This window comes from Bacillus rossius, chromosome 5 (assembly GCF_032445375.1).
Source record: "Bacillus rossius redtenbacheri isolate Brsri chromosome 5, Brsri_v3, whole genome shotgun sequence".
NCBI lineage: Eukaryota > Metazoa > Arthropoda > Insecta > Phasmatodea > Bacillidae > Bacillus > Bacillus rossius.
In genome coordinates this window covers 38,810,253-38,834,463 of record NC_086333.1, presented here as the reverse complement: position 1 = coordinate 38,834,463, position 24,211 = coordinate 38,810,253, and the positions used below count along the sequence as shown (strand labels likewise).

General features: G+C 34.4%; 1 protein-coding gene across 2 annotated transcripts in view; it reads right to left on the bottom strand.

Moving 5' to 3' along the window:
- Window positions 1-24,211, bottom strand: part of LOC134531727 (spermatogenesis-associated protein 20) — a 155,207-nt gene that overhangs the window by 102,773 nt on the left and 28,223 nt on the right. For both annotated transcript variants that reach the window (XM_063367570.1, XM_063367569.1), the window contains exons 6-10: window positions 21,746-21,925; window positions 20,244-20,450; window positions 16,313-16,505; window positions 8,492-8,660; window positions 5,224-5,432 (exon numbers count right to left, since the gene is read on the bottom strand). In XM_063367570.1, coding sequence (XP_063223640.1) covers window positions 5,224-5,432; window positions 8,492-8,660; window positions 16,313-16,505; window positions 20,244-20,450; window positions 21,746-21,925 — 958 coding nt within the window. The remainder of the gene's footprint in view (window positions 1-5,223; window positions 5,433-8,491; window positions 8,661-16,312; window positions 16,506-20,243; window positions 20,451-21,745; window positions 21,926-24,211) is intronic.

The window sequence follows — 24,211 nt, the reverse complement described above, 5'->3', positions numbered from 1 at the left end:
CAGTGGAATTAGGTAAATTTCTTATCTTTTATTTTTCCTGTAAATTATTGTGTGTGTCAAATTTTGGTACATACATTTTAAAGCCGTAGACACACTGTGATATTATTAATATGGTTGGTTCTGTGTTGCTTTCAAATTAGCAAATTACACAGTTTTTTCTTTAATATAATAACTTTAAGGTTTTCATTTTATGAGTATGCCTAACTCACTCGATCGCAGCGTGTTCAGGGCACAGAGTACTGATGATTTAGACGGATTCAACGCACGAACACCCAGCGGCTTACTTCTTGCCAAGACGGTCAAACCCAGCTGTTGCCAACTACGACAATATGTTTATTTAGATTTGGTATTCCAACAAGCCCACTCTTGTTTTTGTTTTTTTGTTGTTTTTTTTTTTGTAAATAATAACAATTATGTATCAATTTGACATAATTTATAATTTCTGAATGTTTAAACACTTTCTCCATTGAAGATTAAACATACAAAGTAGGTAATGTGAATTCTTATAACATCAAATGCATGAGCCATCGCATCTGGTTTTCGACATGTTGTTGGTCCAACATTAGTAACTGCACAGCTTGCACACGCCGTCTACCTAATCATTAGTTCATGGTTGTAACACTGCTGCCCAGAAGCCCGGGCCCGAGTGCTTTCAACGGACTGCGCGGCATGGCGGCTGAGAGTTCTCATGTTCGCCTTGGGAGCCCGTGACCTTGGCGATACGAACTGAAATAGCAATTATACAGAAGCACCGCATTTCTTGAAGCGGCATTACTTTAGAGCTGATGGACGGGCGAACGAGGATTGAAGGAGGAGGGAAGACGGGGTATTTTCCACAGCGGCCGGAATGCGACGTTGACGAATGAAGAAGATCACGCGTGATCCAACGCAGGCTCTCTCTCTTGAACTATAATTAAGGCGGCCGCTAATGGTCTAGCCCGACGGCGCGCACAGCTTACGGTCGCGGCCGATAAGGGTTGTTTGCACCCACAAGCTCACTTTTCAATATTTACGGGAAACTTCGTTTGATGTGAAGTCTTCATAAATAGAACTTTTTTCCATGAAACTAGAAAAAATATATCCGTTACTTTATTTTTTAGCATAATTAGCTGTCAAATACCTACCCAAAAATAAATTATTATTTTTCTCACATAAATTTATTTAATTTCGTGGAGGTGGCAAAAATCTTAAATATTTCAACAATTTTCACGACAAAATAAATGTAAAAATATTTGTCTTACCTAATCAAAATCATGTATTGTGGTAGCCATTAATATTGTTTTTTTTTTTACCAAAAATTTTCAATTCTACAATCTATACTTATACTTTTAGATAAACTGTCTGAATGTTGAAAATAAGTATTTTGACAGCTAATAGTGCAAAAACTGTATGCAACTCATACATTTGTTTTATTTCATGAAAAAGGAGTTACTTAAAAGCTACAGTACGGAAATGTTTTATGTGAATATTAAAATAAGGAATTTCCACGTGCTACCTTAACATCCTTCAATGTGTGGGGGCAACTTGAACATGCAGTGGTTATAAGATGTTACAGATTTGGAACAAGAACCATATGAAAGAATTTTAGTTTAATGTTTTGTTGATATTGATGTCATTAGAATGAATGAATTTGAGCTCTAAAGTTTCCTCCACATAGTGGGAGTCAAGTGATTTGACAACTGAACAAACACGCCAGCCCCGCCCCTTCCACAAAAATACACACAAAAAACTATTAACCAGGAACAACATGTACATGATAAATCTACAGCATATTAACAACATTTTGGCATCTTGGATGAGGCCATGAGTAGGAAAAGTTGATCTGCCCAACATTTAAATGCCTTGTTTGTTGCAAACATCTTCACAGATGGTTAAAAACTCATATCATAGAGCCAGCTTTGTCTACGCTGCCAACCTTTGGCAATTGAGGTCAACACCAAACATGAGAGTGCCATGTTTAAATAACATAACAAACATGTGCTGCAAATAATAATAAAAAAAAGATTTAGTATTGGGAAGTGTATGGGTAAAGGTAAAACAATTAAAGAAATATATTTTGCTAGATAACGAAGATGACTTACCTTGTTTTTGTCAATAATTACCACACTGTTAAATAATGAATAGAATTAATAAATAGCTGCATAAGAACTGGTAAAATCGTTCAGTGTTGAAGAAACTCTGCTAAAATAGACCATGTTATTTCATATATTTTACAGTATACTTTTACAAAACTTAATTGATAAAAGGGTTTAAAAAATGAGTAAAGATGTGTTTGTGCAAGGTTGTGGTGCCATGCTGGGTCTATGGTACACATTAACCTCAATGCTTAAGAGTCCAAAAAAGTTGTTAGAGTCCTTGAATTAATAAACTATAATTTAGCAAGGGATTACAATTAAAATTTAAACTATAAGTAACTTCATAAAAGCTAAAAATAGAAAACATATTTTTAAAACTAAAAAATATTAGATTGCAAGGATAATTACAAACATTGTGAAGAATTTAATAATTTAATATTTGGATGACTGAACTTGGCTCCAGAGAGTCAATTTACATTTTTAAGTGCATAAAAAATAAGTATAGTTGTAATTAATAATAACAAATTTTTGCAACAAGTTGTACTGAAAAGGAAAACTTTGTTCAAAATATAATTAATTTAAGCAAATATCAACTTAAAAAGAAGACACCATAAGTTGTTATTCACTTGTGTATAAAGTTGGTTTGTGGCTGTAGTGCCAGTTTCAGACCTCCGAATGTTTGAATGGTAGTAGTGATAAAAATAATGTTAAATGTAAGTGAAATTTTTTCACTTTCAAACACAATATTAGATAATTGGAACTGTTTTGGCATGCTGAGAAATTCGTGTTCATGTATCAAGACTTAAAAATAAAACAAAAATTCTAGTGTGGTGATCCTCCTACAAATATTATAAACGCGAAAGTTTGTAAGTATGGATGGATGGATGTTTGTTTGTTACTCTTTCACGTAAAAACTACTGAATGGATTTGAATGAAATTTGGCCTACAGCTAGCTTATAACCTGGATTAACACATAGACCCCATATTAATATGAAATTCCATCCCTAAGAGAGTGAAAAAGTTATAATTTCATTTTATAACAGCAAAAATCATAGGTCATAGACATACAAATAGTGAGTGAGTGTCATTTCTCTAAGTCTGACACACGATCATACACATAGTAAGGTCTGGCAAATTAATATTTTTCTCCTTGGTGAGACCAGTCCGCTTAGTGGAGCTCGCAGCGGCTAGCAAAATAAAGGTGCTAATAACAGTTTTGTTCTTAACTTCGTCAATAGACAGAGTTGCCTTGAATTTTAAACGCACCATCGTTTGATGCGTTTGTCATGTCTTTAATTTTTGTTAGTTTGTGCCGTATGCGTTCCTATACCATTCATCCGGTTGCGATGAAATTTTGGTGATATGTTATGCGCATGACCATGAAGGTTACTGAGACGGTATAACTATTTATCAATAGTTGGAGCACGAATCGTGTCAAAAAATGTGTTTATTTCATTTTATATAGCGGCACTTGATCTGTTTTTGTTGTATAAGTGCGCACGCATGACACAATTTATTTAAATATAAAAGAGAGACAGAGATAGAGTGATATATAGTATATAGAGTGAGATAGAGCGAGGTATAGAGAATGAAATGGGTTGGATAAAGAGATATACCTATAGATGTATAGAGCTATATAGAGACATATAAAGAAGATATAGAGATAGTGGAAAGTATATATGTAGATATAAAGAGATAAAAAGAGATAGAGAGATACATAGATGTATATAGATGTAGATAGAGATAAATATATATAGAGAGATGGATAGATGATTTGTATATGTGGAACTACTTCAAACATATTACAAAACAAAACTGAATGAGGCATTGCAATGCAGGCCGAGCATTAGCTAGATAATGGAATCTTTTCAATATTAGTAATCTCTTATTTTTCAGCTTTTTTCTATATTGCTTTAAAAGTCTAAATTACATACAGACCAGGTAAATAACTATAAACTGGCAGAACGTCTGTCGGGATCTGAAAGTGATATAAATTAATTTTCACACTTGACATTCTAATTAAGAAGACAGTTACTAACTACACCCTGTGTTCAACCCGGGCAACACTGGGTATTGCAGCTAGTGATAAAATAAAGTATAACCACATAAAAAGCTTTGCTTTAGAGATGTCACTTTCAGGTGACTTCATATAGGTGATAATGGTTTTTAACAATATTATCAGGTTTTTTATTGATTTATAGATCGTCATAAATGCCAAATATCTTCATCACCACTTGACAATGGTAAACAAGTATTACAATACCTACTTAAATACATGCATACATTCTAACAGTAATGCAGCAAGTGAATGTGTGTTCTATTTCTATAATTTCTTGTATTTCAAAAATTACTATATGGTTAAGGTGACAATGTGACAATACAAAGGTGTGTTTCACTTGTTTTACCATATTTCAAACATAAGTCCGTACTTAAAGTAATACATGCATTATACCTGTTCTTCCATGATATACATATCTCTATGGTGGAATATTTGTTTACTATTACCAAATACTGTAGTATGTTAACATAGGAAAGTTTTATATATATATATATATATATATATATATATATATATATATATATATATATATATATATATATATATATATATATATTAATTTCACTCCGCTAGGATCGCTGTAGTTGCGCGTTTCGTGTTTCACCCAACAGGCCTGAGTTTCCTATATTGTCTTCTACAATATTTGCTATTACGTTTACATATTATAATTTTCCTACAATTGTGACCTACATACTGAGATAATTTTCCTCGCCCCCCGAAAACTGATATTCTGTCAATTTTAAAAGAATCACAAGAGCTCTTTTTGAGAATATATATAAGAATACATAAGCTTTTCAGTAATGAAAATTGGGAAAACTAAATCTGCACCTCATTTAAGCTGTGAGGTTCCAGGAACTTAACAACCTGCAGGTTTATGAAAAAAAAAAAAAAAAAGGGGGGGGGGGGGGGGAGGAATCAGTGTTAGCTTCTTTGCTTTTAAATTCCACAGAAAAAATTAGAGAAACCATAACACGAAGTAGTGGTTATTGTAAGGTAAAAACAATCAGACTCAAGCCATCCTCGTCCATGCAAGAGCAGTGTAAGTATGACTGGGTGGGTGGACTCCATGCACCAGCTCCCAGGACTCACCCTCCTTCAGGCGGATCAGGATGGACGGGTCGGAGGCGGGGCTGGTGAAATAGCCCGCTCCTTCCTCGTCCCAGAACAGCCTGTCCTGCTGGTCTTGCAGCGTCTCCGCCCACTCCACCCACGAGGGGTCGAAGCAGGCCTCGTACAGGTCGAGCAGGCCGCGGATCAGGAACGCATAGTCGTCCACGAACCCCGAAATGGGAGCCGAGCTGGAAAGACAGTTACGTGTATGTAGCACAATGAATACGGTTCACTTCATCCTTCGACAAATAAAGTACCACATTAATGTTCTAAACTTCTGTAGCTATTTGTTTCTTCTAAGTCCAAAAGACCTCCTTGGTGAAAAGTTATTTAACACTACGTATTTTAAATGTAGTAACACAGACTATACTGAGTAATTATTAACACAAGTGATAATTATTCAAGGACAAATTTTAAAACCATTAAAATGTATTCAGACTTCAGCAATTCAACAATTACAACATACAGCACAGTGGATGTGATGCCCATAATCATCATGTTGAGTCAGGGCCACGACACACCACAGAAAACACGGGACCCCAGGTAGTTGACATTTTTGGTTATTTAGCACGCAAGCAAACATATAAATAAAACAGACTAGAGTCTACCATATATTTTTACACATTTTAAATTTAACATTTATAACTACAACTACGAGGTTGCAATGCCACACAATGAGCTTTCTTTTCTGGAAAATTATGGATAATCTCACTTGGGTCCAAAAATTGCATTATGTATTTTTGACTATATAAAGCATGGCCAGTGAATAAAGTCTGATATTACTGTGTTAAAACTTAAATAATTTTTTAATCTCTTTGCTGAAAACAAAAAACACAAACATGCGGTGTCTTGGAATTGAAAACTTAAGTATGGCCAGTCAATATCAATTTTGTTTGTGAAGACACATGTAGAAACATTAAAAAAATCAAATGAAATTTTGAAACATAAATGTAGTAAAAAAAAATTTACTAAAAAATATATTAGTAGTATTTAAATATCTTACAATGCTTTACGTTCATAGAATTCAGAAAAAAATTTTAATCCATGCAGTAGTGTTAACAGCAAACTAAAACCACCTTTTCCACATCATCAGCGAACTAATGACTGTATCTTTCAACCTCCAGGTTTGTCAGCAAAAACAATTAAATTAAACACCACTTATCCCACTCACATTTTTCCTTCTTTGTGTGTCAAATCCTGAGGTTCTTTCAACTTCTCTCACCACATGTAGTGCTCACTCATTTCTCCTTTTATAGTTAGTTCCTTAGTTTATTCTGTTATTTGCTAAGAAGCCATGAAATGTATGACCTTCTCCTGGACTCCATGACCTCCATTATATGTGTAAATGTGTTTACATCATAAGTTCAGCAGTGTCAACAAAATAAAATATCATGAAATTAACATATCAGCCACAAGTTACCAACAACATTTAATTCATGAAAATTCCTAACAGAACGTTGAGCAGCAAAAAATGTCTGAACAATAGGCCTGTGTGAATATTCAAAAATATTTGCATCAAAACAAAATATTTATAACCAAATCTGATACAAGTTCAATTACTTACACTTATAAATGTAAAATATTTGATTATATTCTAATATTGTTACATATCAACTAGAACAACTATCGACATTACATTCAGGCAGGTAGTCATTGTTGTACAATATGAATGTGTATGTACCCTGTTAAAATGTATTAATAAATGGTAGGCCTGTGCGAATATTCAAATTTTCGAATACGAATATGAATAATAAACTATTCGTATTTGATACGACCTCGAATATTAACACTTCGAAATAACGAATATTTGTTTCCTAACAAATATTAGACTTAGCATACCTCGTGAGTTTGTCTTATACCAACGTTCATTGTTGAGGTTAAGTCATTTCTGCAATATAAATACCATTTTTTTATGTTTTAATGGAACTTCATAATCAAAAACATTAAAAATAAGCAATGTTTTAAACATGCAACAAGTATTCAAAGTTTTTTTTTTCTACTGTCTCTCGCTAAACAGTAACAGAAAAATCACGTGGACGAAATAAAACATGGCACATTTGTCATTTCAAACTTGAAAACAAAATATTATTTGTATTCATTTCATTACAGTATTTTGTGGTTCATGTAAATTATCTGGATCAAAATGCAGAGTAGAATGTTGTAGAAAATACAGCAAATAGGAACTGAAATGATAGGTTTGTTGGTTTGGTTACGTTAGGTTAAGTTAGGTTAACTGTATAACTAAAAAAAAAACTATTATTTCATAATTTAATTATTTTAAAAAACATTTACCTTATAATTAAGGTAGCTGACTTAACATAACCAACCTTTCTCTTTTGTATTACATATTTGTCTAATTTTCTAGAAGCTATTAAATGATAAAAAAAAATTTTAGTAGGATTCTATTCCTCATTCTATTTGAATATATTTGTATGCGCAAATAATTTTATATTCATATTCGATTTGAACTAAAAAAAACTGATATTCACACAGGCCTAATGAATGAGCATGATAAAAATAGCTATACATATTTTATTTCAAGATGTGCAAATTTAACAGCAGAATGACTAAAGTTCAGAAGATAGAACTATCTGCAAATCAGGAAAATTTTTGATAAATTAAAACCAGCACACAATAAGCTGTTTGCCACTACTCAAAAGATCCCTAAAATTCTAAGAATTCTTGGTTTATAGTTGCTTTTTAGTGTTTATGAACATTAATGTGAAATATCTGGAGCCATTTCACAAGTATTTGTGCATAAAAACAAGTATTGTGAAAATACAACTTTCAACCTAACATAAAAATTTTGAAAATATTTTTTCTTGCACTCTTGCTATTTTATGTCAATATTTGTGTTAGAGAGTATTTAATAAATTTGTACTGAAATTCTATTTGAACTAAAAAATAATAATATTCGCACATGGCCTAATGAACAAACTCACTTGCAAGGTTGGATTAAGAAATAGTCTTCTTCTCCCTATTCACACAAATATTCAAATGAATTCATCATCACACAGCAATGTGAAAACAAAAATTTAAGTAATGGTTACTTTCAGTTATAACATATAGGATTTTTAGATATATTTTTTTTCAATATAGAACAGTTTTCAGATAGAATTTTCATGACAAACATAGAAACTTCTATACCAATACCCTTATTAAATTAATATTGTGTATGAAGATGTACTTGCGGAAAGAAAGTGTGATTAAAAAACACAGAAAATAATCGGTAACCCTGTGTACTTACATCTGCACTATATTTCCATCGCTGCCTCTGTAACAACTCCTAAGCAGAGTTTCTGCTGTTGGATTGTATAAGTGTTTCTTCACAAAGTTGGCAGCCTTGATTGCACGGTCAATGTAACAGCTGTCCTTCAAGACTTGGCCAGCCTTTGCATACCCAGATATCATAAGACCTATGAAACAAAAATAAACTTATTTTGGTAAAATAAATGCAAGAAAGAATACTGACAAAGAAATATCACTCAAGGCTCACAATGTTTCAACTAAATCATGCAGATAATTGGTTTCTTGGATTTTGAAACCATTTTTTACCTTATCTATTCAATTTGCATAATCTTATAAATCAGTATTCTTATATTTGTGGTTGTCATTTTAAATTTGAAGTCATGTTATGTCAAAAGTTGTCTCAAATTTTAGATTTTCTTTAGTTCAAGGTCATTTTGAGTTGAAAACATTGTCTTGAATTCAAAGCCATTATGTATTTAATTTTACCTTATTTTTATGTTGTTTATATTTAAAGTGGTCTACATTTTAAGTCATGTTTTGTTTAATATCATTTTAAATTTTAGGTGAGTATTTACCTGAATATAAGCTGATGATTTTTAACAAAACTGTTGAAACTGTAAGTGGGGATTACATTATAATCGCAAACTTGTATCTTGATACGGAAACACCTCGGTTGAAAGACTACATACTCGGCCTGTAAACGTCGTCACTTACTCCACTTTCGCCCAGTGCCTCCTGAACCTCTGCACAGGCATGACAGATGAGAGGATAACACTTGGAATGTGGGGTAAGGGAGAGGGTGCAAATGGAGTTTGTTCCTTCAAATTCTCTTCACCTTGGCTGCCGGCGAAGGCACCTCCTCCCAACCTCCCCGACTCCCAACGCATTGTTTGCTTTCTAAACGACTGCGTTAGAACTACAGTCATAAAACACAAGTTTTTTTTTATAACCGCAGCTTGGTGTTTCAAAGGATGCAGTGTAAATTATTCTGTTGATGAAAGTGGCACCCGTAAAGGTTTTGTGAAGTTTCAATTAATTTACCAATTCAAAAACTTTTTCAAATTCTTTGTACTTTAATTACAATATCCACTCCATAAAGTCTTTTTCATAAACTCATAATCTAAAAAAAAAAAAAAAAAGAGGGGGGGGGGGGTCGCATTATATTTAGTCGTGTTATTCTCAGGTAAATACATATATAAATGGTACCTACTTTGAGTGGTGACTTCAACTTTCAACTCTTTGATTCATATTATTTTATTATTTATGGAAGAATCAATGGCAGCAAAGAATCAACTACAAAAAGTATTACTTATCAGTAAGGTTAAGTTACATTAAGCAAAATAAGAGTGAGAATAATTTGATATATATATATATATATAATTAGAAAAGTACATACAAACAATTTAATAAAATAAGAGGATAGAAATATTGTATTACAATTAAATAATACCTTTAAAACCACATACACACTAAAATTGATAACACCATAATTAGCTAATGATGCAAGACTATAAAAATTGGTAGATTCATTTCACATGGCTAAGCTTAAATATTTAGGCCATTCTGGTGCACTTGTTACTGCTGTTGGCTCACAGTTTATGTGGAGAACTGAGGCTCGATAAAAAAAAAAATCCTCAAACCAATAAAGTGTCAATTCTAAAAATCACAGACTATTTGGCAGACACATCCCACAAATCCGCAGTCAGTAAAATGGTAATATTGGCCCTGATATGAGCAGAAATATGGAGTCTATCGCAAATCTTTCTAGTCCAAATTAATTAAATTACTTTTATTTACTGAGTACTAAAAGCAGACATTTTTGAAGCTACAATTTTTGAAATTCTTTCAAGTCTGACCATGTTCATATCAATAGAGCTTCCCACTCTCAAATTTCAGTGTTGAAGTAAATGGGTGCTTGCTTACTTTCTCTTTCTAACACACACCGACTGCCCCAAGCGCTGTTCTTGTTTCTGCGTGCACTGTTGCCATATCATACAAATTCGAAATTATATTTTTCAGAAAAGCGTTTTCGCATATTGCATGGAATTGAAATACAGTAAAACCTCATCAATAAAAATCCTGTTACTGTAAAAATCTCTTTAATAGAAAGTGTTTTCAAACTCCCTAGAGATTACATAGGAGTTACAGTGCCCAATAATTTGTTTAGTATAAAATTATTATTATGTAATACAAAGTGATTTTTGATCCTAAGGAAAACACTTATATGTAGTGAAGGATGGTTAATACAAATATATCCCAAAATAATGTAAAGAAACAATGTGAAGTTTCAAGTCAAATAATACTGATGTCATTGCTATGGTTCAACGTAGGTTGGGAAAATAAAATTAGAAATTACTTATCTTCCAAAATGATGTTATGTCTTGTGGGAAAAACTTTGCTTCATTCTTCTGTCATAAAAGCTATAAAAAGTAGTACAGTACCAAGTACGTTTTTGAGCCACAGGTATAGATATCACAAAATTGTATTTTAAAATCCATAAAAAAAGTACATTTGGTGCTACATAAAATTATGTGCAAGTTTCCTTGGAGCAATTATATTTTAGGTAGATTTTAAAGAAATTCTACCTATTGTAGCCATTACCATTGTATGACTTCCGAAAAATTGTACTAGTAGTGGAAAATCTTGTTCGAAATTGTTAATGAGCAATATCTGACACAAGGGGTAGAAATAGGGAAGGTTTTTAGAAGAAAAAAATTGCTGTAACGCTCTTAACATTCAAAGTATCACTACAGTATTGTAACTCATAGGAGTAATACAAAAATCTTTTATCAAAATAAGTTTTTGATACGACCAACCATACCTACGAAGGGTTGAAAAAACAAGGATTGGAAAGCAAAATAAAATCATAGCTCCCTTCGTAGGCACAATACTGAATTCGTACAGATTGTGTGTTAATGTTATAATTTTTTTCTAAAACTTTTGTCTAAAACAATTTTTGATAAGACAAAACATTGTTGCAGGGGTTGAAAAAATAAAGGGGTAAAAATTAAAAAATTCATAATTTTCGTACCATGTACACAATTAAATACATTCAATTTTATTGTTATAAACCTTAAATTATTATCTACGCCAATCCCTCACTTAGTACGACTTATGCGTTTTTAAAAATGTTTGTGTTATCCGAAATCATGTATTCTGAAGCATTAGACTCCATAAATAGCAAGGCTAATTTACTTAATGTGTTTTAAAATGTGTAGGGAAATATACTTTACGTAATATAAATGTGTAGAATAACACTCAATGATAAATATGTCACACCATTTATCTTTATAAGCCTACCATCGAATACTTTGTATGACATAAATGACACTGCATAACGTGCAATACTTATCATCAGTCGGCTGGTTTACTTGCCCACCCGGGCGTGACCAACTCACATCACGTACCTTTCAGCGAACTTTTCAAACCATCCTTTATTGACAGTGAAACCGATATTACTGTCCAGATATTTACATTTTAATTGTTCAAAAATTAAAGTAATTATTCGCGTATCACCGCTTGGTTCACACCAAACCTGTCAGGCCCGTGACTTTTTTTTTTCATTGCATCATTTATTTACCAACCTTTTTCATGTGAATTATTTGTTCATTTCTGTTCCAATATTTAATGTCAAATATACTCCCGCTAGTACAACCAACAACATCACATTTATACAAAAGTTTGATAGAATCATTTAGTATATTATGGGCACAGTTGACTACATGGCCAGTTGGCAACTAAAGTGGTCTTCATGACTTCCTGCATGCCGTAATACTTCTAGTTTTGTCTCAAATACTTGAACATGATGCATTACTTTTAGAAGCCATGATTCCAATATAATTCCAACTGCAGGTGCTTGCGCACGTACAGTTACCACCAGATGAATGGGCAGACGTTGCTTTATGTTTGCGCGTGTGAGTTCTCTGCCACTGGCTAGACTGAAGTTCATCACGGCCCAATCTGTGGCCAAGAGACAATGGTACAGACTGGCAGCATATGCACGGAAGTAAAAATATTTGGTCCTTTACACTCCATAGCCGCAGCTGATCTTGTCATGGCTAATGTTTATACAACAACCGATAGCGTAGTCAGACCTGCATCCGCATTTCTTTCCTCTTCGTATAGCTAACGGTATGCCACGGTACATCTGTTGTTTACAGAGTCGAAGCAGACTTTGTGGCATAATGCCCGACTTTTTTTTTACCTGTGGCAATTTTTTGCTAAATTAAATTTATAGACGTGCTAGTTGACTAGGGCAGTAAAATTAACATCACACTAAATGAATTCGCACAATTTTAAGACGTGGTGAGGGATTGGTGTACAACAGTCATCTGATATAATATTTATACGACCATTATTACTGCAGGGGGTGGAAATAACAACGGAAAAAAGACAATGTCATTACTTTTTGTAATAGATATACTATCAAATCCAATATAATTTATTGTAAAACTCCTAAAAATGATCTAAAACCTTTGGCTAAAACCATTTTTGATGAAACAAAATATTACCATAGAAACAGGAGTTGAAATTTAAAAATTTTTAACTTTCTTGGCATCAAATTCATTGGAATTTATTAATAAACAACTTAATATTACCTTACACCCTTGTCTAAATAAATGTTTATATTACCACATATTAGTGCAAGGGATGAAAAATAGGTAGTGTGTGAGGTCAAAAAATAATTGCAAAACTACCTTAAATGGCATAATATGAAATTCGTTTAGTCATTCAATTCTGGATGCATTAAGTTAAGTTAAAAACATTAAAATATTTTCGCTGCATGTTAAATCGATCTTTTTTTTAATATAGGAATTTATGTGGACTAACTACATAAAATTCTTAAAATGTTCCAGTTTATAGAATTTTCCAAAATATTTCCAGAAGAAATAGGTACTTCAAAATCTACCTATGACTGTAGGCTGTGCCAAAAGGTATTTTTTTGGTGTTATGCACACACTATTATATACTATATATATATATATATATATATATATATATATATATATATATATATATATATATATATATATATATATATATATATATATATATATATATATATATCTTATTTAAATTTGACTTTAAAAATTATATCAAAATTGTGACAGAATTGTGGAAGAGTTTGGTTAATACATACCTAGTTAAAACAAAGTGACAAAATTATGGTCCCTTCAGATTTCTATTATTGAGGTTTGACTGTATTTATCAGGCAATATATTTTGCATATTAATGGTGTTTTCAGGGCCTGAAAAAAAAAAACTTAACTTCTTCACAGGGAACTGTTTTTAAATATTCCAAACTGTACAACATAAAAAAAAATTAACCTACAGGAATAATCGTTTCAGATAAAAAAAATTTTGATAAATAAATTTCTTTTTTAGGATGCTTCTGAATAAATCTCAAAACCATAACTCTTCATGTTTCAGTTAAACAATTATTTTTAATTCTAAAAGGTATTTCTTCAGAAACTGACACACCAAAAAGCTGATCAGCTGCAAAGTTTTTTGCTACTAAAGTTAGATGGTGATCAAAAGCATAAAAATGTTCACAATGAATGGAATTGTTTTTAAAAGCTACACAATTTTTTATTGCTCCTACAATTTTCCATAGCTGTGAAAATCTTAAGAGTGCAAAAGCTCGCTGTAATAGAGGCTTTCTCCCAATCTGTTGTAAGAGGAAACATGGCCTTGTGTTTGTAGAAGTAATGTTGTGTCCTGCAAGCAATTTCAAAGATAAAGGCTTTCTTATTCAGCTCTTTCCTTCGAAACACATTTCCGAAAACCAGCCTGCCAGTTAGTGCTTTGTCTCGTGACCAAGCAACACGTTGTGTCCGGTGACTCTTTACAGTTACAATTATGATGGGTTATTTATTCGCATATGTAATTTTATTTTTGCCGTTATGTGGTATACAAAAAAATAAACTATGGAAGGTAAAGCACTCAAAAGAAACTACATTGGTACGCTATGAAAGAGGAAGCACAAGATTATGCTGAAACTATTTGAGTATTTTTCAAAAAACATGAGTGTGAACAACGCATTTAAGGAAGCTTCCACAGCAACCGGCTGTTCGAACGAACCATCTAAGCCTTTAGAACGGAACTGCAGCGGCATGGTACCCTAAATACTCCTGGTAAAGTAAAACCAATAAGAAAAGGCAAACAGAAAAATTCCCATAAAATAACTTAAAATGACATTGTACAGGGTGGATTACGACAGGTCATTCACACTTTTTTGTTTGCTAACATTCCACCCACTTTAAATGTTATTCTAGAAAAAGTGACGAATGACTGCCAGATTTCTCTCGTACCACCTTGCATAGGTACTTTCACAACATTAAGTTTGAGTATTTAAGAAGGGAAAATAAGGCAGTATTTATTCAACGTGATGACAATTTGTTGGTAGCATACCAACTAGAGAGAAGTTAAAAGGTTTAGGGATTTAGAAAAATCAGTTATCTACACAGAGGTAAATGAGGGGCTCATGTGGAAAGACACAACAGTGAATAGTGCTCAACAGGCAGCCACTGAAGACCTTAGTTCAGGCCTTAAACCTCCTTCAGGACATGGCACACATTTTGCATTAGTGCATGCAGGTAATGAAGACGGTTTTTTGTTTAAATGCTGCCCTTACTTCTGAACATATAGGATACAGTTGTAGCTAATAATGAAATGACTGCACATGAGTATGAAAAGTGGTTTGCCGAACAAGTTTTGCCAAACACTCTAGAGGGATCTGTTTCAGTTTTAGATAATGCATCATACCATAGCAGGATGTGCAAACCTATTTCCGTGCAACGTTGGCGTGTGGGGAATATAACACAGATGTTCACAGAGAAAAGTGTTCCATTTGATATCAGTATTATTAAGCGGGAATTGCTACAAATAGTAGGATGGGAAGGCATAAGTACAAAAAATACAAACTTGAAGAAATAGCCAACAATATAGATCGAACTGTACTTTGCTTGCCCCCATATCATTGCGAGCTCAACCCTATTGAAATGGTATCAGTCCAAGTAAAATTGTTCGTAAGACTGCATAACACAACTTTCAAGACGCATGATATGGAGTCCATAATAACAAAAGGTTATGACTATGTATCAAAAGAAAATTGTAAATATGTATTATGTAAAAAAAATTGTGAACATCGAAGAAGAGCTGTGGAGAACTGATGAACTTCAAGGTGACAAGTAAAGGTTATTAGAAGTTCAGCCTCATCCAATTCATCCTACTCATCGCCTTTCTGGTCTGCCCTGTGCTACTCTAATGGAAATACTATTAACTTTGTTCAGCGGTAGCAATAGTGATTAAAAGGTATGTGATGATATTTTTTTTTTTTATCAAGTTCACGTTACAATTATCGTATGAATTTATGTAGATGAATGTGTGTGAACGGTTTCTTGTTGTAAGTTAAAGTTTAAAAAAAGTGGTGATTTATTACTAATTTATTCATAGTTTAAAACATCTAAATTTACGATATGAGTTTTAAAATGCTTCTTGTGCAATTGAAATTCCAAAAGAAGCATATCTGAAATTCATAATCTGTCAAGAGATTTGGCAACAGTGCACGCCACAAGTCGTGTACTGCAAGTTAAGAGTGAGACAGCCTATAGAACAAAGCTGTTTAAAAAGTGGCCCCGAGAGAGAAAACATCTGTGAGGCCTGCACATAGAATCCGAGAAGAATAAAAAATGAATGTCTACCAGGAATTGCTCTCCTCATCCGCTGTAACTAGTGAGTAAGATATGAGTTTTGTCAACACAACCAAACAAGCCCAGGTCCAGAACAGGCGCGCAGCAAGCAAAGAGAGAGAGAGCTACCGTTCCATGCGGTGAGCATCTTGTCGTCGAGGTGGGGGCGGGGCCTCTTCTGGCGCGCCTCGAACAGGACGCGGCGTCCCTCCTCGAGCGCCGCCCTGGCGGCCGGCAGCGCCAGGCCGTACTTCTCCGCCGTCTCCTCCTCGCTGCCCGTCACTATCAGCACGTTCTGGTGCCGCAGCTCGCTGTGGGGGTCCTGCAACAGCACACACACACGTTGAACGCGGATGCGGACAGCACGCCCGAGCTGCGCGGTGGAAATGTTCTGAATCCATCACCGAAAGGCTCATCCGTCACTAGATCTAACCTATCCGGGACGTGTGTCATGATGACGGATGCTATTCTCATGTTGTTGAAATCACAAATTCCTGTTTCACTTTGAATGGTCCCTCATTTTTATTCAGTAAGTGATTGTTTGATTTTTTTTTTACTAGCTCGTTTAAATATGTTGTACAACAAATTACTTCTTCATATTTTTAATCACTTTAACAAACAATTTTTTTTTTTTCTGTTTAAGTGCCATTAAAAAAGGAAAACACACATGGTATTATTTACATATGCTGAATTTGACCATTCCTAGCTCCTCGTGGGGGGGGAGATGGGGCAAATATATCCCCCTCCCCCCTTTTCCAAAATCCTAAGAAACCCGAAACAAAAATTGATCATTCCCACTAGCAAAACGAAATAATTTGTAAGCAAACAGGTTATATCACCCTCAAAATGAAATTCTGCATACACTCCTGGTTCTGACTGTATAATTCCATAGGTTGGAGATATTTAAAGACAATAAGAATTAGTCTATATATATAACTTTATTCTGTCTCTCATACAGAAACTGTGCAACAGTTAGTGCTGATACACTATTTGAGTGTATGCACAGTCCTTAGTGCCAGTGTCTGGTGGCTTTGGACAGTGAGAGGGCTCTGGCTATCAGCAAGTTATGTAATGAACTCAAGCACTTTTCCAGCAGCACAGTTGGGAAGCTAGCATTTGGAAGAGTAACATGGTGAATGTAACACATGGTGAATGACTTTGGGGTCTAGCTGACCTCAACACCTGCTCGTTGGTTCTTGACAAAAAAAATTATGCTTGTCATATGACTGCTTCAAAAATACTGACTGCAGATCACTTTGTTTCTGCGTTAACACGTGCCCCATACCAAGAATATTCCCTAGTCTCGACATTCAGTACACAGTTTTGGACATAATAAAGAATAAAGTGCAGTTTCTAAAAGCAATAATTCAACTTTGGGTTTGATAATTTTGTAAAAAGAACTTTTTTGAAAAATTAACTCATTATATTTAACATATTTTGAAATCTGTGTGAACATAACCAACTAGACAAGATTTCCATTTTCTTTTATTTGGCTTTAAGTCTATGGTTAATAACTTCATTGGTCTAAAATATTTTTTTCCCACATTCCATTAATTATGGCAGTAACATTAAAGACTGCAGAAAGAAAAAAGTTTTACATATGTAAAATACCAATTAACTTATTATTTAGTTTTATGTTTATTGCATAGCAAACTATCAATGAGACAGATGGCAGAAAGTATCACAAATGCAATACAAATATAGACACAAATCGAAGTACAAGTACACCTACATAAACCTGGTGAACCATTTTCAGAACTGTTTCGAGAATGTTCAATAAAATTGTCTATAGTTTTTTTTTTCATATAACATGGTTACTTTTATATATCAGCAATATTAAACATAATACCAATTAGATCTACTGTTCACAGTAACTTTCTGTCACAAAGCTATAACCTTTCAGAGATAATTTCCAAATGATTTAAGAGGATTGTCTCCAACTACTTATGTTTTATGTGCCACTACAAAACTGAAATAAGGCATCAATAAATAAAATGCAAGTCAGCAAGTAAATTAAATTTACATGACTTCCAGCACCCCTACTAAATATTTTGGAACTTTTTCGTGAGTTTTGAGACTGGTCCTTCAGATTTGTTACTTTTGTGACCTTTAATATTGAAATAGTAAAAGAATATACAATGAGAAATACCAGTTGGACTAGGAACTGATGGACAAATCCACCCTTAGATTCACACTTGCTGCACTGGGCGAGAGCTCCAAACAACCACAACAATTGGCAGTGTGCCAGCAGCCTAACTCCCCATCTCACCCGCTTCTCGACTCCCGTTAACAAGACATCTGACAAGGGGATAGGCTAGAGATAGAGCTAAGATTTTATGTCCTTATACAAAAAGAAATTTTGTCATTAAAAAAATTGACTTTGTCTTTATCATCATTATAAATTAAAACAACAAATGTAATAATAAATACATGTCACGCAAAATTACATTGATCAACGGCTTCAACAATTTGTGGTAAGACACTTCAAATGACAAATGTGTACATTAATAAAATACTACCAGATATACTGATGAGAGTAAGTTAAACAAAAATCTGCAAATAAAACATTAAATAACAAAAAAAAATGTTAAAGCCCAAATTCATTGTACATTTTCATGTGATGTTTCTCTTTAGGCCTTTACCCAAGACTATTGTATCAGTTACCGAATACTTTCAAAATATCATAGATAGAAACTAAATTATATCTTTTACTTTGTAAATAACATTTTAAGTTTTTTAATTAATACCTAAACTAAATATTTATGAAATTAATTGCATATTTTAATAGTTATCATGAGGTAATTTTGCTGCATTTCGATGTAATGCGGTGTTCTTGACTTCCACTTAGGTGTTTGGCTGTGTATTAACTTCCATTTCAGCAATTTAGGTTTATTGCAATTCACCAAATAATCTTGCCTCTAGCTATAGATACTGCCTACTGACCTGCTGCTGTCACTCTCAAGGGGTGTCCTGGCCATCTTCGTCAGAATATCACAGTTACCTTTATGCTATTTATCACAGAACATCTTCCATCACATTTCAATCACAGATAATTTTAACAGATTCAGGATGATTCTCATGCATGATAAAAACTAATTTTTATTAATCTATCAGTCAGCACTTCTACACCATATAAGCAACATACGTACTTTCCTTCATCTTAAGGGCCCTGCCTATCTGGAAACACATACGGTGTGCAGATCTTTAGAAAAAACCACGCAATTAAAAAACTGCTCAAGATATCCAAGTGGCATCCATTTAAAAAAAAGCATTTATGTATTCCCCGAATCATACACAAAAGTAAAAAATTATATTTCAAAAACATTGAAAAATGTTAGAATCATTAAATGCTAAATGATTTGCTAGTCTTTAACACTCAATGATTTGCTAGTCTTTAACACTCAATGATTTGCTAGTCTTTAAAGTGTTAGTAATTATACATAGCTATAACAAAACGGCCTTCTATTTTCTATTAACTGTCTCTCCATAATCACTATAGCGACCCCTGAGTTGAGTGTCTCATGTCTAGGATTGGCTCCAGTCACTCAACCACACCTGTGGTGACAGCTCTTTACACCTCTCTACCAGTATGTCTTCAGGGACATCTGCTCCTGCGGCATGTAGCCAATCAGTGAGCTTGTAGTATTGCTTGCCCTAAATAGCACATTTTACTACATTTGAGCTTCTTTATGCTGGCATACATAATGTATGAAGATGTGACCTACATTATCAGATCCTAGGCTAATACGTCATTCAAATAGAAAAATGAAAAACCAGTGATGGTGACATGCAACTGACCTTACATGTACTTGTGCAGTATTCTGGCTAGTTACACCAACAATTAATGTTTGGGTGACAACACATGAGAGTATATCAACTATGATACGTACTTATATTTTTTTATGATTTTTATTTTATGTACACTTTGTGAAAAATAACTTGATTTGGTTACACTTTGAAGGACAAGATGTAATGTGTTACATTTTGCAAAGTGCACAATATATCTTTCATTATTTTCACTGCTTTGTATGACATGCATTATAGGCCTTTGGTACCCTACCTGGTTTGGATTAACATTTCCTTGTGGTTTTATGTCGTAGTGATAGCAAAATATATCTGCTAGTGTAAAATTACAGTCTTCAATTTGTTTATTCAGTAACCTCTGTACATCATCATAAGTCCACACACAAAAGGCACCCTCTTTCTTGTGTTTTGCATCATGTGTAGGGTACGAGTCCGCATCTTCAGCACTGTAGAAACCACCCGACTGAAAAAAAAAAAACATACTGTAGCATTTTTCAGTTGCTTTGCATAGCTAAGGGTAATACAGGTATGCACTAATATCCTTTACAATGAAATAATTCAGTGGAAAATATTGTATGTAGTATTACATTTAACAAGCTAATTAACTGCATTTATCACTCATCACGTTATCGTTATCAGTTATTAGAACTTGGGGACTCTCACACAAAAACTAACTCACCTTCTGTGCCAAAAACAGGCACTTACAATGATAATACGTATAAGCTTGCATAAAAAGAGAAAAATCAACATTTCCAATTAAATTGCAAGTCGATAAAGCCATTACTGGTAAAAACAAATAAAGCCTGCATCTACAAAAGATTCTTTCCTAACAAAAACCATGATAACACTGACTGTATCATAACTTAATTCATTGTTTCCTGCTTTAATTGGAATCAAAATGTAACACTGAACTCATTTATACATCTTGGCGTTCTAAGCTGTTTTTTAAACCATCATCCAGCCTGTGAGATCCTCTTTGCCTAAAGCACACATTTTAAACTTACCTGTTTATTGCAACAGTGACCACAGATGACCTTCCCAACAATGGCCATTCATTGTAATTCTCTTATACAAATTTCTATAAAAACTATCATGCATTCATCGTATTTCTGATCACTGTTCTTTCTATACCCCAAACCCATCCAGGCCAGCAGCATAGCACAGGAAGCTATTTTGTATACATTGGAACAATACGCATGTACGATGCGATAGGCCAAAAAAAAATAACGTACAATATGTATTAATTTCAATTTCTCAAAATTTCTGGAAATTTTTTACAATGGTAAGAACATATTAATATTTAGTCAAAAAATTAAAAATGACACTTTTAAGGAGAATAATGCAAAATTAGGCCAAAATTGAAAATGCCTGAAAATTTGAGTTTTATTAATTAAATGTTTTAAAAACTGCTTAAAATTTTGTAGCTGCATTATAACAAAAGAAAAACCAAAGACTGTATGTATAACAAAATTTTCCAGCGTACATGATAACAACTTTATAGTAGTTCAAAGATCTTAAAGCTCTTATGTACCGAGAAGTAGGATATGAAAGGGGCGTATGCAGGAAGCCACCTATTCTTAACAAATGCTAAAAAAATCCATCTTTCCCAAAAAAATTGAAATAATTTGAAAGAAAACAGCAGGCAAAGAAGTCCTATTCACCCACCCCCTACACCCCCCTCCCCCCCTCACCAAAAAAAAGAAGGAAAAACTGTGTATGCTCCTGGATATGATCACTATCCGAGCCAGCACTGTTCACCTTGTCACTGAGGTCTCTGCCCACGTACTGCAGGATGTCTCTGACTATGTCGGCGTAGAACTCATCCCCTGTGGCCAGGAACGCGGTGGAGTAGGCCACAGCCAGCTGGGCCTGGTCGTACAACATCTTCTCAAAATGAGGAACATGCCACCTCTCGTCAGTCGAGTACCTCGCGAATCCCTGGAAATTTTTTCAAGGCTGTTGCATTACATCAAATACAAAAATAAAACAACTGCACTGACAATATATAACAACAAAGAATTTCTCCATTTTAAACAATACAATCCCATAAAAATAATTTTAAACATTTAAAGTTTTAATGTTCAAAAAATAAAATAATCAAAAGGTTAAAATTTATCATGGAAGCAAAACACATTATTAACCCAGTTAAAACAACCGTCTCGTTTAAAGCTTGTAACTTTTCAAACAGTCTCAAGAGATAACGGTCTGTCCAGAGATGTGCACTTTATAGTTCTTCAATCCATGGAGAAATTTCGGAAGATAAATAATGCATGGTATGTACTCACAAATGTTTTATGCCTTGTTCCATGAAATTTGGGATTATTATATATGATACTTACATCGACCGGGATAACACCCTTGAGCCCATTATGTCTACCACCTTCTCCTTTTTCCGAAACTCATCCTTTCCGCTCTGTTAGTGTGAGGAACATTGTGTGTGCCACAAGTGCATTTGAATCACATGCCACCGGCACCCGGAAGAGGGAGTGAGCAACGAGGTTTAGACTCGGTGCAAGAGCCCTTTTAAAATGACCTTTTTAGGTTTCATTTCTCAATGGAAGCCAATGGTTCCCGAAAAGGAACACTTTTTGACATTTAATTAATAACTGGCATTATTAAGTGTTATTTTTATATATTTGCACATGTATAAATTTTCCTAAATTTAGTATGTGTTAGTTCTCAGATGCAAATTGCCAGAATTTGAATACTTTTAACAGTAATCACAAGGGAGTGCTAGTCAATACATATTGTTTGGTATCCGGCACAGTTCATCACTATCCGACCTGAAGGGCAGCGTGTGCATCCGGGGACTTCATTAGCCATCACTTATTATTTAATTCTGCTTTTATTTTTAACTTGTTCTGATCGTACTAAAGAACTGTATGAATGTCGTGAAAGCTAAGTAATAAATCATGCTAACTGTGAAATGTTTCTTTCTGTGTTTTGCGACCACATGTCCATGATGGCCGATACCCGGCGTGTGGGATGCCTCGAGAGCCCAAGGCGTGACAACTGCTAAGCGTGTCCGATGCTAAGACAGGGCCGGGTCAGGAAGATTCAGGCAAATACCAAAGAGCATAGATCGAGTCTCGCAGCACACGGGCAAAGTCGCAACCCTGCAGAGAGAGTTTAGCCGGGTTCACGTGCCCTTCCACATGATGGAACTCATTTACCATACATGACATCGTTGTATAGTCTTAATTAGCTGTTGTGATTTGTGCTGTATTAATTGCATAATCGGCTCAGAATTTACCATGTTAGGTAATGTCTGTTAAGAGTTTGTGTGATTGAAGTGTCTTAAAGAGGAAGGCTAGGTTGGTTATCTGCCATTATGTAACATTGTAGAAAAGTGTGTGGCCTTTCAAGCTTATCTGAGTAGCACAAGAACTTTGCTACGTAGCACAAACAGTAAGGCCCGGTGGAATGCAGAACACAACATGAAGGACTCATCTGTTTTGTTTTGTCTTCATTGGGTACCATCTGCAAGGAAACATTTGCCGGAGGAAGATGTCCACAATGAAACAAAGTGGCTTTTCCTCCCATGACGGGGGTCACAGTGGCAGGAGTATATGGAACACGGAATATCCGCTTTAGCTATCACAAAATCTTCTGAAACCCTCAAATTCACCTGTACAGAAAGCCAAGAACCTGTAAGTAACAGCATTATGTTTAACGTTCCAGTGGCAAAAAATTTAAGGCCAGCTTTTACCTGAACCTGAAAGTCCACAATTTCCCTGATTAATAATCCTTACTTTGTAAAAAAAACCTAACATTTGCAAAAGGACTCGTCTGGGCATATTGTTTATTTTTCATTGATTGCATGTTAGTAAAAATTGACTCTGAAAACAACTGAACTCTTGTTAAAAATAGATGAGGCAGAGTTCTTAATACAGAATATAGATAGATATATAGTATATACCGTATATACTCGTGTATAACGCGCCCTTTTTTCCCCTCAAGTAAAGGAAAAAAATAAGGATGCGCGCTATACACGGAAAAAAAAAATTTGGGGGGGGGGGAGGCGGGGAGGAGTGGAAGTCGTTAACTGCCGGGTGGCGGGTGACGTTTCTGGCCAGCCCCCACACATACGCACAAGCAACAAGGCCTCTCTTTCACACACACACACACACACACAACCTGGTCTCTCTCTCACACACACACACACACACACACACACGTGCGCGCGCAAGCAAGCAGGTCTCTTGTTTATTTTTAGACCTCCCC